Genomic DNA, 15,387 nt, shown 5'->3' with positions numbered 1-15,387 from the left:
AAAAATTGATGACAACAGCAAGCACTTAGGTTTAAATGCCATTCAGTCATGGTGTGTTCTCCGCAATACCCCACTTATCTTTGGTGATGTGGTTGAAATGGGCAACAGTCATTGGAACCTTGTGCTCCTGTTATTACAAATTGTTAACATCGTGTTCTCCCCATTCCTTACTGACGGCATGATATGTTACCTAAAACATTTGATTTGTGATCACCATAACTTGTTTAAAACTTTGTACCCTGATAAGAAATTGATCCCAAAACACCACTTAATGATCCATTATCCGAGATGTATTAAAAAAATTGGCCCTTTAATCCATATGTGGTGCATGCGATTTGAGGCAAAACATTATGTTTTTAAAAAGTCTGTAAAGAATTTTAAAAATCTTAAAAAATCTCTAGTAAAACAACACCAGCGTCAATTGGCTTTTTACTATGAAAATTATTGTTTTAGGAGGTTTGAGATTGGTCCTGTGAAAATGAAAACAATTGATAGCATGGAATGTGGAGAAACACTGTGTCGAATACTAAAATTAGATTCATATTCAGATATTTCAACTACAAATTGGGTTAGAAATTATGGCACAGAATACCAGATTGGTTTATTTATAGCCACTGAAACATCCCATGATCTACCTGTGTTCAAGAAAATATGCCGCATTATAATACATGAACAGCATGCATTCATAATAGGTTGTACAGTTGATACTTTGTACTTTGATGAACACTTGCATGCATTCTGTATAGAGGAACAAAATGATGACTATGTAGTGATATGCATTGACCAGCTTACTTATTTCAGACCCTTTGATAAACAATACTCTAATGACAGTGACCGAGCATACATTGTTCCATATTGTTATATGTTTTAAAATATATTTTTATATTTTAATATGTAAATATGTTAATGTGGTGCATTAATTAAAAATAAAGGTGTTTTAACTGAACTTGGCCTCATTATTTTAGCAAACTTTATTTTGAAAATAATCCACCAGAGAGTAAGAGTTAACATTTAACACTACTTTAAGAGTTGAGAAAATGTTACACTGGTTGGTGTTAAGCAGTGTTAAATGTTTTACTCTACGGAGAGTCAATAGGTAACACTGAATCAGTGTAAAGGTGCCAACTCTCCAAAAAGTGTTAAATTAACACTTTGTGGTGTGGACCCATATAGACACTTCAAAAGTGTTGAAATCAACTCTGATAGTGTTAATTTGGGTATACTGATTTTGCTGTGTGAGCCGCTGAACAGGTGTGACATTGTAGATTAGTGACATTCCTTTAACCTGTGTCAGAGGAAATTCGACTACATGTTAGATGAGGAAGTACGGAAACATATCGTGTGTGGTGGCGAGTGAGCGCAGGTAGGCTACTTGTGCTCATGTCAAAACATAGTCCACTATTAAATCACGGGCCCGATGAGAACAGAGCGAAGCGGCGCTTATTAGGAACCTCGAAATAAAGGAACATCTGCCATGTCTCACAGACTGGGCCATAAGAGACACGTAAGTAACATGGCTATTTGACACACACCAATTATGTTTAGGTTAAGCGTAAATCTGTTCTTGAGTAGGCTATAAACTGGTGACCAAAGCTAGGTTTTTAGGCTACACATCCAAATATTTGGTTAACGCATGAAGTTTCCAAGTCAGCTATCAGATGTTACGCTAACAGCAACAACAGCGGTCTTTTGTTATACACATCGTTTTGGCTAAATGAGACTTTATCTGGTTTTCACTTCACATTGGAATTACTGTATAGCTCAAGTTATGGGCTCGTTTTTCCCTTCTTATAGGCCCAGGCTATAAAATGCAACGCACGACCCGCTTTTCCCTAAGAAGAGGTCATATGCATGCTCTATTAGCCTGATTCAACCAAATATATTGAGTAGGCCTACATTGAATTACATTTAATTGGCACTATCGGCCATAATAACTTTTTTCTTTCTGATTTGCACAAGAAGTGCAAACCAATGTAGGATACGCAACAGAAAAATGAGAAACTCCCAGAGGCGTATCAAGCTTTTTAAAAGAGTGGGGGTTGTGGGATAGGGAAGTAAAACAATCCAACCAAATTATAAATAACTCCCTACAGGGACGTTGTAAGTATTTTCTGAGAGGGGTGCGGACTATATTGGCAGGTATCCGGGAGTTTCTCCCCCGAAACTTTTTTGAAATTCTGATTGCTAAATAAATACACCATTTTAATGCAGTTTGGGAGGGACAAAACAAGCAGCGCCCCTCATTTGTGTGGCTCATGTGAAATGTAGGCCTACATTATCTACCTGCTATCACTTCACTATTTGACACTACCCTACATGGAGACATATCTCATGTTATAAATGAAGAAATCATTTCAGAAATTATGTTTTGTGCATATGGTTAGCAGGCTACAATAAATTGCCTAACAGACAACAGCCTAATTTCGAGGTATCACTGGACTATTATACCTATGTATAAATGTAAAGGACACAGAATAATGACAGAACTGTAAGCTCAAATTCAAAAACGTTTTAAGTCTACCCAAACATATGCAAAGGGAATATAAATAAATTGTGTTGCATATCCAGCTTAATTAATGTCAGTTTAAAGATTATGATTAGCAGTTTCTATGCTGTTTTCAATAATAGTTACAGGAAGTTGTTGTTTAAACTAGTGTTGTAGCCTACGTTACCTTCCACTTGCTGCAGGGACGCACACATTGCATGAGCGCTCATAAGCGTTCTTTGAGTTCTACATGCTGGAAATCCTAGTTCTAGTTCTCGAATCCTAGAACTCAAATGTGTCTTGACGCCGCTGTTTGTAAAATCAAAATGATGTTCTAAATGGAACGCGATCGTATTTAAGACATTAAGATCTCCAGTAGATGTAGAACGACACACATTGACAGTGAAATGCCGCCGACGTTTGTAAGCTCAATAAGATCAAATAAGATGTTCTAAATGGAACGCGATGTAAGCTGTTCAGATCTTTTCCAAGCGTCTTGGAGACGTATATGTGCTGGCCTGGCTGGGCTATGTCTATATAGTTGATGACACCAAATTAATAAGAAGGCTATTTCTGATTGGGGAAACTTTTAGCCTATCTTTCTTTCAGTCCGCTGTTCCATACCATTCAATCTTGCTGTAAATTATCAGACGTGAAGCACCAGGCATAACTTAATTTCGCGGCTACGTGGACCAGTAAGCTAATTGTTGAGGAGGCCCATAGTTGGAGAAAAGCTGCAGATCATAGACAGAGAATAATGAGAACAGTAGCCAAGGGCCTTGGTGCGCGCACCCCCGCTTTCACTTTGACTCGTGCATTTCTACATTGTGACAAAAACTGTCACACAGACAGTGAATTTTGGTTTACTAATAATGTGGTAACAATTATCATTTCAATTCTACCTCAAATCTGATCACTGCAGACTTTATAATGCAGACTCAAGCAGCCTTGAAAGACGCACACTTTGAATTTGATCAGGGGGTCGTTTCTAGAAAGCGTCGTTTGCTAACTTGCGTCGCAACCTTGGTAGTACGCTCCATCGTTCTTGGATTTGGTGTTTCTAGAAAGGGTAGTTCGAACTCTCAATCGCAAACAAGGACGCAAAGTTTGGTCGTTTGAACTACTGCCCCTAGGCAGTCGCACTTGTGTCGTTCCTTGGTAGTTCCTGTTGGTGTCCAGAGCGCCTAACCAAAAATCACAACCGCCTAAACAAAAATTGCGAAGTGGATGTTTATCTCGTGACTCAATGATTGATATATCCTGTTGCTTAATTTTGATTAAGACACTGACTCCCCTACTTAGCTCATTCTTTCTATTTATGTTAATTCGAGTATTGCCTTAGCTTTAGTATTATAATCTTCATAGACTTTTACAACAGCAGTGATAAATGGTGTAGTGGCTAGAGCAGAAGACTTATTATCCCAACGTTGTAGGTTCGATTTTCTTATGATGTGAGATTGTCCTCTTGCTTCTCGCCACCTGCAGGTGAACTGTGTGACACATAGATTAAATTGTTTTTGACTGATGTCTTGTACCTATGGTCTCTCGATGTAGAGTAACTATATACATAAATATGTATGGTCAAATCCTATTGTTGTGTCTCGTAGGCCTACTCTTACTCAGAGATGAAAAGAAAAGAAGAAATAGGATGCGAACTCAGGCCGAGCGCGCAGTGCACCAACGCGCTGCCGTTAAGCCACGAGACAGTTGATAACCTATGGGATACCCAGATATTTGTCCAGGCTATATATTTTTTCCAACACAGATATTTAACACAACTAATGACTCATATTGGTCTGCTTAAGTTAACTGTTTTATATGCTTGCAATAGGTTTAGGTTTTGGCTGATGGCAATGACAATACCAACATTAATCACTCGGTTTAGATTAGAAACATGTCGACATAGGCGATGACAGAACATTTCTAGGGGGTGGGGTATTACACGTTGCCACTGTTTCCACCAATGATATGTATCGCTGCATCATCAACAACGTTGTTGGAACTATGGTGTTCGAACGTCGGAGGTAGCGAATTGCTACACAGGTACGATGCTTTCTGGAAACAGGTGTAACAGTGTCGTTGTTTGGTCGCAAGTTGCGTCGTACCATGGTGGTTGAGCAACGTCGTTGCTAACTTTTCCTGAAACGACCCCCAGAGCGGCTCGGGTTATTAGAGTGCATGAAAATGCACTGTACTGTTATTCCAAGGCTTTTTCTTCTTCTGATTATTCTTCTTCTTCTAACGCAGTTAATGCTGCTTCAACCATTTAACGTAGAAACTTCATTCAAACTATGTTACGTAGGTCTTACTCAGAGGCGGTCTTAACATAGAGGCATAGGTAGGCGGCTGCTTGGGGCCCCCTACCAGTAGGGGGGCACTGGAAGGTTCAGCAAAAACAAGACGAGAGCAATGACATGATGACAGGGAAACAGGGAGAGACATGCTTGCCAGCATCGTTCAACATGCACATTGAACAAAGGAAAGTATAGCTACAACTTCATTCACAAAGTAGATAGTTCAAAATCGAGCATACAAGTAAAAAAGTAGAAACACCTAGGCCTATAACATTTGTTTAGGCTATGTAACATGTTGTCAATGCAGGACAGACTGTCGGCTGGAGTAGCCTAAAAAACAACAACAATTCTGTCGGTCTGTCCGAGTGACATTTAAGCCTAGCCTAAATATATCCAAAATATAGCCATTGCCTACAATTGTGTAGGCTACCCTATGGTGAATCAGATGTCATGCAGTGCAAAGCAGATGCAGCAGCCACCTGATGCTTGTTCTGGTGTATATGACAAGATAGTACAGACATTTAAAGTGTAGGCCTACCAATTAATATATAAGTATTAAAAAAAATATTTCAAGAAGTTGCCTATAATATGAGTAGGAGAAAAACAAACAGGCGTAAAGGGGAATTAAAGGGCCATCATCAGGGTTTTTTAGGTGGTGGTAGGGGGGAGTCGAGTTCTCTGTTGGGCTGTTGTGACTATTAGTTTGTGTAGTGCTACACTTTGTGTGTTCTCTGCTTCATTTTGGAGTAAAGAAGTGTATGCAGGGTTTAAAGGGGAAGGGTTTTTTCTCCTCTCCAACCTTTACTTTCCTGTAGATTAGCTTTACCTGCCTATCCACCATTCAGTAGGTAGGCTAAATTTTTATTCATTAAAGATCGGATGGGGGGGGGGGGGGCATACATACCTTCGCCTTGGGCCCCCAATTTGCTAAATCCGCCACTGGTCTTACTTAGGACATGTGGGCTATGTATTTTTCAGCTTTGTAACTTTTATACTTTTTAAACTATTAATTAAAAACTACTGAAAATTTCTCCATAGACTTAACATGGGCTGATGACATCACAATAGAGCCGTTAAGCAATTAGAATCCTATGGCAGGTGTTCCGGCCAGAGCCATGTGACTTAGCTAACCTAGCTAATTATTTTTAGCAGTTATGCTAACTATGCTAACTAACCTTTATATGGCTCTGGTTCCGGCCACCTGGATCAACTGCCAGTCTCAGGCTTTAAGCATACAAACTGGCCCTATTAAGACTACACACCCTGTTCAACTGCTTCCTCTGCCAAAAACTGTTTCAAAGTAAAAGTCCTCACTACAATATTTCACTGTTAAACAATTTAACCCTTTAAACTACTGAACTTTTTAACTGTTCAGCCATTGTAACGACCATTGTCATCAACTATGACTCCTACCCACTGTAGCTAGTTAGCATAGTTAGCATGTTAGCATTGCTAACATTGTTAGCATTTTTAGCAAAACTGCTAAAAATGATTAGCTAAGTTAGCTAAGTCACATGGTTAGCATAGTTAACATGTTAACATTGTTAGCATGCTAGTTAGCATAGTTAGCATAATTGCTAAAAATTATTAGCTAGGTTAGCTAAGTCACATGGTTAGCATAGTTAGCGCTAACATGCCAGTTAGCATAACTATTAAAAATGATTAGCTAACTTAGCTAAGTCAAATGGTTAGCATAGTTAACATTGTTAGCATGCTAGTTAGCAAAGCTACTAAAATGATTAGCTAGGTTAGCTAAGTCACATGTTAGCATAGTTAGCATGTTAGCATTGCTAACATTCTAGTTAGCATAGTTAGCATAGCTACTAAAATTATTAGCTAGGTTAGCTAAGTCACATGGTTAGCATAGTTAGCGCTAACATGTCAGTTAGCATAACTATTAAAAATTATTAGCTAACTTAGCTAAGTCAAATGGTTAGCATAGTTAACATTGTTAGCATGCTAGTTAGCAAAGCTACTAAAATGATTAGCTAGGTTAGCTAAGTCACATGTTAGCATAGTTAGCATGTTAGCATTGCTAACATTCTAGTTAGCATAGTTAGCATAGCTACTAAAATTATTAGCTAGGTTAGCTAAGTCACATGTTAGCATAGTTAACATATTAGCATGCTAGTTAGCATAACTACTAAAAATGAAAACATTAGCTAAGTTAAGTAACTTGGTTAGCATTATTATCTTTGTTAACATAGTTAGCATAACTGCTAGCAAACATTAGAGCCATTCCAACTGTCAGTTATCGTCAACTATCTACCTAAATAATTTAACCATTTAAATTATCCACCTATTTAACTGTTCAGTCATTCGAAATATATTAAACCTTATCTACCAAGCAAATAATTTAACCATATAAACTATCCACCTATTTAACTGTTCAGTCATTCCAACTATATTAAACCTCATCTACCTAGCAACCAATATAGTTTGTTTTTACTCTGCATATTTTCCATCATATTTTTTGCATTTTCATGCACTGTATTTCCTTCAGGAAATGCTTTTCTAGTTCACTGACGCTAACTTCATGTGATTGGCTGGATGACCGTTCAATCAAATCAACAGACCTATTTGTGTCTCTCTGTGTGTGCGTTATCAGAGCCCACCCTTATTAGACATACGGTTCCAACTCTTTACGTGAGCGTTTATTTCCATATTTTACTTTCGTTTTAATCTGACAAAAAGTGTGGGGGATAGAATCGTGTTCCAGGAAAAGTGTGTACGTTATAACACCCACATCCCCCACGCTTGCTACGCCCCCCCATTGCCTCTTATCTGATTATGGGTTTTACCATGGCGTGTTTTGGGCAGTGACTGAGGCTATCTTGCACAGCTGAATTAGAGAAGTAATGCCATTGTAATAAGACTGGATTACTACTGTACTTTCACACAAAAAAATCCAGTATGCAATGCTGATATCTTTTTTTGCCATGTGATAAAATACAGCAATTTGATGAAAATTATGAGACATGGACTGAACAATTAAGTTTGAGAAAACACAAATCACATTTAAAAACATCTTAATGTTTTATTGTACCCTCAAGAGTCTATTAGAATTGTGAAGTTGTCTATTGCAAAACGTTCAATGGACCTTGAATCTTACATCCAGGAGCAGTGTGATGCTTAGATCGTTTGTCCCTGCCCGTTTGCATTTCTGGCTTGCGGTCATGTTGCTAATATTGCAGGACTAATTAAGGGCACATGGGGAGTGCTAGTATTGTTCCATTCTATTGTAATCGAACAACCAATTCAACTCAACCTCCAAACACTGAAACAGTTTTGATTGCTTTTTATGTTCAGACAATAGTCTGAAACTACTGGAGGGACATTTCATTATATTTAAAAATAAAAAATAGCTACATTACATACAATTCAGTCATGGTTTTGGAACTGAACATGCTTTTATAGTTTCTGTGTGAAGATGGATAGATCTAACATTTCTCTTATTACAAGTTGGTTTCTGGTCCACCCTGAAACTACCAGAGAACAGAGAATATTAGTGTATTATTAGTAGTATGTGTAGTATTAGTGTCCTCAGGGTGAGAGTGGCTCTGATGTAGTGCCATATCCCATGTCATCTCTATCTTTCTATTTCTTTCTCTCTCTTTGTCTCTCTCTCTCTCTCTCTCTCTCTCTCTCACACACACACACACACACACACACACACAGATACACCACACACACACATACACATACAGACACACACACACACACACATGCACGCACGCACGCACACACACACACACACACTACAGATACAGCAAAATACCCAAATCTCATCATTAACATTCTTTTAAGAGCTTGCCATGGTCAGGTTGGTGTAAGCCTCATTCCATACATACTTTCAAAGAATCAGTTTCTGTATTAAGGTGAAGTGCTAAGGGTTCCCATGAAGGTGTGGGTATTGTTGTTATATTGTCGTCATCAATATCACTGACTCACCATCACAGTCTGACAGTAACAGCGAGGCTAATTCCTCAGACTGTAAACATAGAGAGGTAGAGCCTTGTGTGTAGACCAATGTCTGGTCTTCTATTCACCCCTGTCACCACACAATAGGAATATAAAAAAAACAATACCATGCCTCTCCTCTGAATTGAAGGGATTTGTTTTTGTATCATTTGAGAGGTGTTAATGTGTTCCTCAAAAGTATTTATATAATGTTGTCACAGTCAATCACTGTATATATGGGTAGCCTAGAGAAACATTTTATTTATTTCTTAGGAGTACAGGTGTATTTGCTATACAATGTTACCATGTGAATTTCTCTATTTCCAAAAACACCCACAGTGTAGCCATAGCGTTTACCACTGCAGCAAATCAGCTCATCACCACCACACCACAACATCACAAGCTCACATGCTGAGACTGCATCAGTAGCTGATCATGGGGTCTGGACCTGATTGGACACAATATCCCTCCCTCTCTGCTTTGGCTGCTGCCTCAAACAGCCTCCTACGCGTTGCACGTACTGTAACTCCATTAGTTTGTTATCATAGCTCTTCTGCTCATGTCCCTTTACCGTGGTGAAAGTAATTGTGGTGAATAATTACTTAATATTAATCTTAGACTGGCAAACTTGCAGTGTGATGCTTAGATCGTTTGTCCCTGCCCGTTTGCATTTCTGGCTTGCGGTCATGTTGCTAATATTGCAGGACTAATTAAGGGCACATGGGGAGTGCTAGTATTGTTCCATTCTATTGTAATCGAACAACCAATTCAACTCAACCTCCAAACACTGAAACAGTTGTGATTGCTTTTTCTGTTCAGACAATAGTCTGAAACTACTGGAGGGACATTTCATTATATTTAAAAATAAAAAATAGCTACATTACATACAATTCAGTCATGGTTTTGGAACTGAACATGCTTTTATAGTTTCTGTGTGAAGATGGATAGATCTAACATTTCTCTTATTACAAGTTGGTTTCTGGTCCACCCTGAAACTACCAGAGAACAGAGAATATTAGTGTATTATTAGTAGTATGTGTAGTATTAGTGTCCTCAGGGTGAGAGTGGCTCTGATGTAGTGCCATATCCCATTTCCCATGTTCACACACACACACGCACGCACACACGCACGCACGCACGCACACACACACACACACACACACACTACAGATACAGCAAAATACCCAAATCTCATCATTAACATTCTTTTAAGAGCTTGCCATGGTCAGGTTGGTGTAAGCCTCATTCCATACATACTTTCAAAGAATCAGTTTCTGTATTAAGGTGAAGTGCTAAGGGTTCCCATGAAGGTGTGGGTATTGTTGTTATATTGTCGTCATCAATATCACTGACTCACCATCACAGTCTGACAGTAACAGCGAGGCTAATTCCTCAGACTGTAAACATAGAGAGGTAGAGCCTTGTGTGTAGACCAATGTCTGGTCTTCTATTCACCCCTGTCACCACACAATAGGAATATAAAAAAAACAATACCATGCCTCTCCTCTGAATTTAAGGAATTTGTTTTTGTATCATTTGAGAGGTGTTAATGTGTTCCTCAAAAGTATTTATATAATGTTGTCACAGTCAATCACTGTATACATGGGTAGCCTAGAGAAACATTTTATTTATTTCTTAGGAGTACAGGTGTATTTGCTATACAATGTTCCCATGTGAATTTCTCTATTTCCAAAAACACCCACAGTGTAGCCATAGCGTTTACCACTGCAGCAAATCAGCTCATCACCACCACACCACAACATCACAAGCTCACATGCTGAGACTGCATCAGTAGCTGATCATGGGGTCTGGACCTGATTGGACACAATATCCCTCCCTCTCTGCTTTGGCTGCTGCCTCAAACAGCCTCCTACGCGTTGCACGTACTGTAACTCCATTAGTTTGTTATCATAGCTCTTCTGCTCATGTGGTGAAAGTAATTGTGGTGAATAATTACTTAATATTAATCTTAGACTGGCAAACTTCAGGAAAACTCAGGAATCAGTTTTATTCTGTTACAAGCAGAGAGGGTACAAAAAAAATGGTCTATGTAGCCTAGGCCATGGCACAGAGGCCATGGCCCCTGTTGGATCAAACTCTCTATCTTCTCTTCAGTTCTCCATCCTTCTAATTCTTAGTCTTACAATGCAAGTTAATCACTTTTGTATGGGTTAAACAAAGGAAGAAATTTAGCGACAAAACAAGCCAACATGGTTGGTTCTCCACTTTGCATTAGACACACCTACTCACACCTATCTGAAGAACATGAGGAGAGATATCTTATATATCAGAAATATCACTTATAGAATGTTCCAAACATTCTCACAATCAAATCATTACAATCCTTGTACTGAGACTATTACAATGATACCAAACATGAATATATTTACATTTCATGACACATGGATTCAGTATAGCCAGGTAACATCCTTTGTCTTGTGGATCTGATAGCCCTTGGAACCAGTACATTAGCATTTCATTGGGGGAGGGGAGGGTGTCTTTTGTTTAATGCCAGGAGGGGCCACATGGCTAACAGAAACTAGTCTAGAAATTAAGTTATTATTCATTTTAACCGTAAAATTATTGCTATCAGTGGCTACCCTTTGCCTTTGTGTTGTGTCGCTGTAGGAAGCTGTGCACCATATATGTGACTGTTTACTGTAATAGTATACACATGCATTGTGGTGTAATAACCCAACACTTTGTGTTTCTGCAGGGGAGTATTGACCTCCTGGAGGTGATCGGGGTGGTCAACGAGAAGGGCAGTCAGGGTTATCTTCCTCCTGTGGTGAGAAGGGGCAATTCACCTATGAAGACCTCCACAGTCATCACCAATTATCACTTACATATTCTTATATATTCTTTTAGACCTCTTATGCTTACATACACATTTAGCCCCTGTGGGCGATCGTGTGCACATCGGCTGTTATGGCTCTCAGTGGTCAACTTTTATTTGATTATACTTTGAGTCTGAGTGCGTCCATCTTACTGTAAGTCTGTTTGTCATGATGGGCATCTGAGATCCATTAATTCCATACAGAGCAAAGAGACTCCAACTCTATATGCAGCAGGCAAAGCCTCTCACCACTTTGCCACTCAGACCGACTGTACAGTATGTGCTGTGTTTTCTCACCTGAAAAATGGGATACTGCAGTGTCTAATTACATTAAAGGGACACCAGGCAACGTTTTCGTGTTAATTAATCATCTTCGTAAGTCGGTATATGGTTAAATGACTCATTACGGGGCGAATGAAGGCTCTCTCGCCCGCCCTTACTGCCTGTAGGAAGAATATCCCACTTGCAAGTTCGGTGTATCCTACCCGCCGACCGAAGCAGGATCAGTTTACAGCACAGAGGCAGGCTAACGAAATGCTAGAGATTGTTCCAAACGTGTGTATAATGGCAGAGCCGGCGAAGAAGCAGCGAAAACCCTTGACGGAAGACGCAAAGAAAAGGAAAAGAGCTTCAGACCAAGCGAGGGGGAGTTTCGTAGAGAAAAAGCATCAGGCTTGCCTGGTGTCCCTTTAATGTCTATTTGGCGGCAGTGTGTTTTTTCTCCCGCTCTTCACAAAAGGAGACTCTATGTGTGAAACCTGATGGGAGATTATGAGTTGTGAGTGTTCTAACACCGATTCTTTGAACATTCAGCGTAATTGACAGCCCATCACCCCACATTAAACGTGTCTTGTAGGTCTTCATTGCTGATGAGTTGTTGTTTATTATTTATTAAAGTGAGACTTATTTGTCCTCCTCAGCACACCCCTCTGACCTATGATTATGTGTTGGTGGCTAACAACGTGCATGACGCAAGCAGTGAGACGTTCAAGAAACAGGTGGCTTTTGTGAATGCCCTGAAATCAAAGAAGCTGAAGATATCGGTGAGTTGCCATGTGTTGGGACTAAAGGACTATGCTAAAGGATATGTTAAAGAGCTTTGTAATCACTTGATGGAAAATATGTATGCCACATTACAAGTGTCACATACTGTATCTGTGATCACATTTTAGAAAATTCCAGATGACGAGAAAGTGTTTTATGGGATTAAAGCACCCAAGGAGATCTTTGAGCAGTACAGATACCTGCTGAAGGTGTCTGACGCCTGTAACTGGAGTTATGAACAGCAGGGCTGTGTACCACTTTCCACAAGGTATTTTATACACACTCATCTACACACACATGCACAACTGCACACAATGTTTGTGCACTCAGATGCACACACACTTGCAATGCATCACACACACTTGCAATGCAATTAGCTATGCACAGGAATCACTCTCAGAATTAACTTTGTGGCTTACTGCTTGATTATGGCAACAATCCTAATCATGATTATTTGGTCAATATTGAGATCATTATTATTAATGATATTATCATTTATTGATTAATTTGATTAATTGCATAATCCTATCGTGACTTCAGTCTGTGCTGACATAAAATAAAATTTCTCATGTCAGAAATGTTTTACAGCATTTAGCTGAAAACTACCAATGCATTCCGCTTTTGACGTCCAATTTGGCCTATATTAGATTTAATTGTTTTCAATACAACCCAGCAGCCTGAATAGAATTGAGTCTGGCTACATTAGGCTACTCCCAGTGTCTGCAGACTCATGTCAGCAGCTATATGCGGAGTGCTTAACTGTCCTTCACAAGACCATATACCATGAGGTTTGTGGTGACACAAATACTTCATGCTTCAAAAGCATGCTTAAAAAGGTCACTTATTGTTGCATCCATTCTTAAGTTTTTGTTCTCATCTTTCTTTTCAAGGATAAGGATAGTGAACTTCATCTTGCACCACACCTGCATCAGTGACACAGGGGGTGAGAAGTAGTATACTTACAATACATACTCAGCACAGAGGAATGCTCCAGTAGAGCTGGAATGTGACAGCTCCCTTCCCTTCTACTGTACTTGCGCATGCGCACTCTCTCTCTCTCTCTCTTTCTTTCTCTCTCTCTTTCTCTCTTTCTCTCTCTATCTCTCTCTCTATATATATATATATATATCTGCCCCCTTTTTTTTCTCTCTCAGAATACTTGCAAGACCTGATGAAGAAGAATGTATTTGAGGCTGAGTTCTGTTTACACGAGGTGAGGACACATGAACAGGTGACATCACATGCATATTTTTAGAAAGTTAGCATGAGTTGGGGAAGTTTGGTATAGTGATTAAAATGATTAAGGCTATAAGGGCACGATACCACATTTTCTTCATGCCAATGCTCAATCAAAGCAACACTAAATAAAAACAAAACTATTTCCATATTGTCCTTCTGCTGGTTTCTTGGGAATTCACCTAGCAAGGGGTGCAGTGCCTTCACACCCATCTGCTAAAAATAGCTCCGAGAGCCATTAATGCCTCCTGATGAAACTTGGCATGGATTCCTAAAGCAAAACGTCATCTTTATAATCACAAACAATCCACAGTCCACAGTCACTTATGCTGGTAGTTAAAGAATGTTGTCAACCATATCTTCTGTCTCTCACCCACACACACATGCGCGCACACACACACACACACACACACACACACACACACACACACACACACACACACACACACACACACACACACACAGCACTCCTTTTAGGTGAGCTTCACAGTCTCTCAAACATTGAGAACGACATGAATATAAAAAATCATAGATGTGACAAGATTAACCATTGGGGCAAAGTTGCAAACAGCACAATTAATTGCAGCCTTTGCGATTAGCTATTTGCATTATTTGAAATTGCAATTTTTATTAAAAATGTCTTAATTGTGCAGCCCTGACACACACACACACACACACACACACACACACACACACACACACATATATGCATATGCCACTCACTCACCATTCACACTTTGGGCTTTGCAGAAAAAAGAACAGAAAGAACTGAGAAAGAGTTGGGCACGGTGGACTGCTTGTTTCCAAGGGCAACCAATTACCAATGTCAGGTTAGATGCACAAACTAATCCATGTACACATACACACACACAGACACACACACACACACACACACAAGTGTGACAAATATATGTATGTTTTTTGTGGAGATCAGTTGCTTTGGCACATTTCTGAGAACAGAATGGTAATTCTCAAAACGGTTTGTTCAAACTCCATATCATCTTATCACTTGTGCACATCATCATTGAAGCACCCCCCCCCCCCCATTTTGAACAAACAACAGTGCTTTCATACATCCATGACCACCCCTGGTTCCCTGCTGAATAGTCCTACCCCATAAAACACATTGGCCTTATTTCATTGCTTGTGTCATTACATGCAAATGTGTACTGAGACACTTTGTATGTATGGGGTTGTATGTGGCCCCTCTTCATGTGTGTAAATATTCAGTTTTGTATATTTGTAATTTGTTTGCGTGTCTGTGCTATGTTTGTGATGATCTAAGCAAGGCAAAAGGTACAGTTTTGTATTATATTGTTATTTTATATTGTTTTATTGTTATGAAACAGGAACTACTTTGGTGAGAAAGTGGCTCTGTATTACCTGTGGCTGGGTTGGTACACCTTTCTCCTGATTCCTGCTGCTGTCCTTGGGGTTATTGTTTTCCTATATGGGCTGGCCTTCTACAATACCAGCCCCTTGATGTACGTATGCGTATACACATACACACACACACTCACACACAATGCACA

General features: G+C 39.4%; 1 protein-coding gene across 1 annotated transcript in view; it reads left to right on the top strand.

Annotated features, from left to right (window-relative positions):
* The first annotated feature begins 1,333 nt into the window (after nt 1-1,333).
* LOC143099944 (anoctamin-9) overlaps nt 1,334-15,387 on the top strand; it is a 23,667-nt gene continuing 9,613 nt past the window's right edge. The window contains exons 1-8 of the mRNA XM_076262855.1: nt 1,334-1,504; nt 11,456-11,527; nt 12,496-12,618; nt 12,748-12,887; nt 13,510-13,562; nt 13,774-13,832; nt 14,606-14,685; nt 15,205-15,339. Coding sequence (XP_076118970.1) covers nt 1,475-1,504; nt 11,456-11,527; nt 12,496-12,618; nt 12,748-12,887; nt 13,510-13,562; nt 13,774-13,832; nt 14,606-14,685; nt 15,205-15,339 — 692 coding nt within the window. The 5' untranslated portion in view covers nt 1,334-1,474. The remainder of the gene's footprint in view (nt 1,505-11,455; nt 11,528-12,495; nt 12,619-12,747; nt 12,888-13,509; nt 13,563-13,773; nt 13,833-14,605; nt 14,686-15,204; nt 15,340-15,387) is intronic.

The sequence above is a fragment of the Alosa pseudoharengus genome, unplaced genomic scaffold, assembly GCF_046254945.1.
Source record: "Alosa pseudoharengus isolate Yale_2024_CS ecotype anadromous, Long Island Sound unplaced genomic scaffold, YU_APseudo_1.1 YU_APseudo_1.1_scf_10, whole genome shotgun sequence".
In the NCBI taxonomy this organism is placed as follows: domain Eukaryota; kingdom Metazoa; phylum Chordata; class Actinopteri; order Clupeiformes; family Clupeidae; genus Alosa; species Alosa pseudoharengus.
Note: the sequence above shows the minus strand (reverse complement) of the source record. Positions and strands in the feature narration are given on the sequence as shown.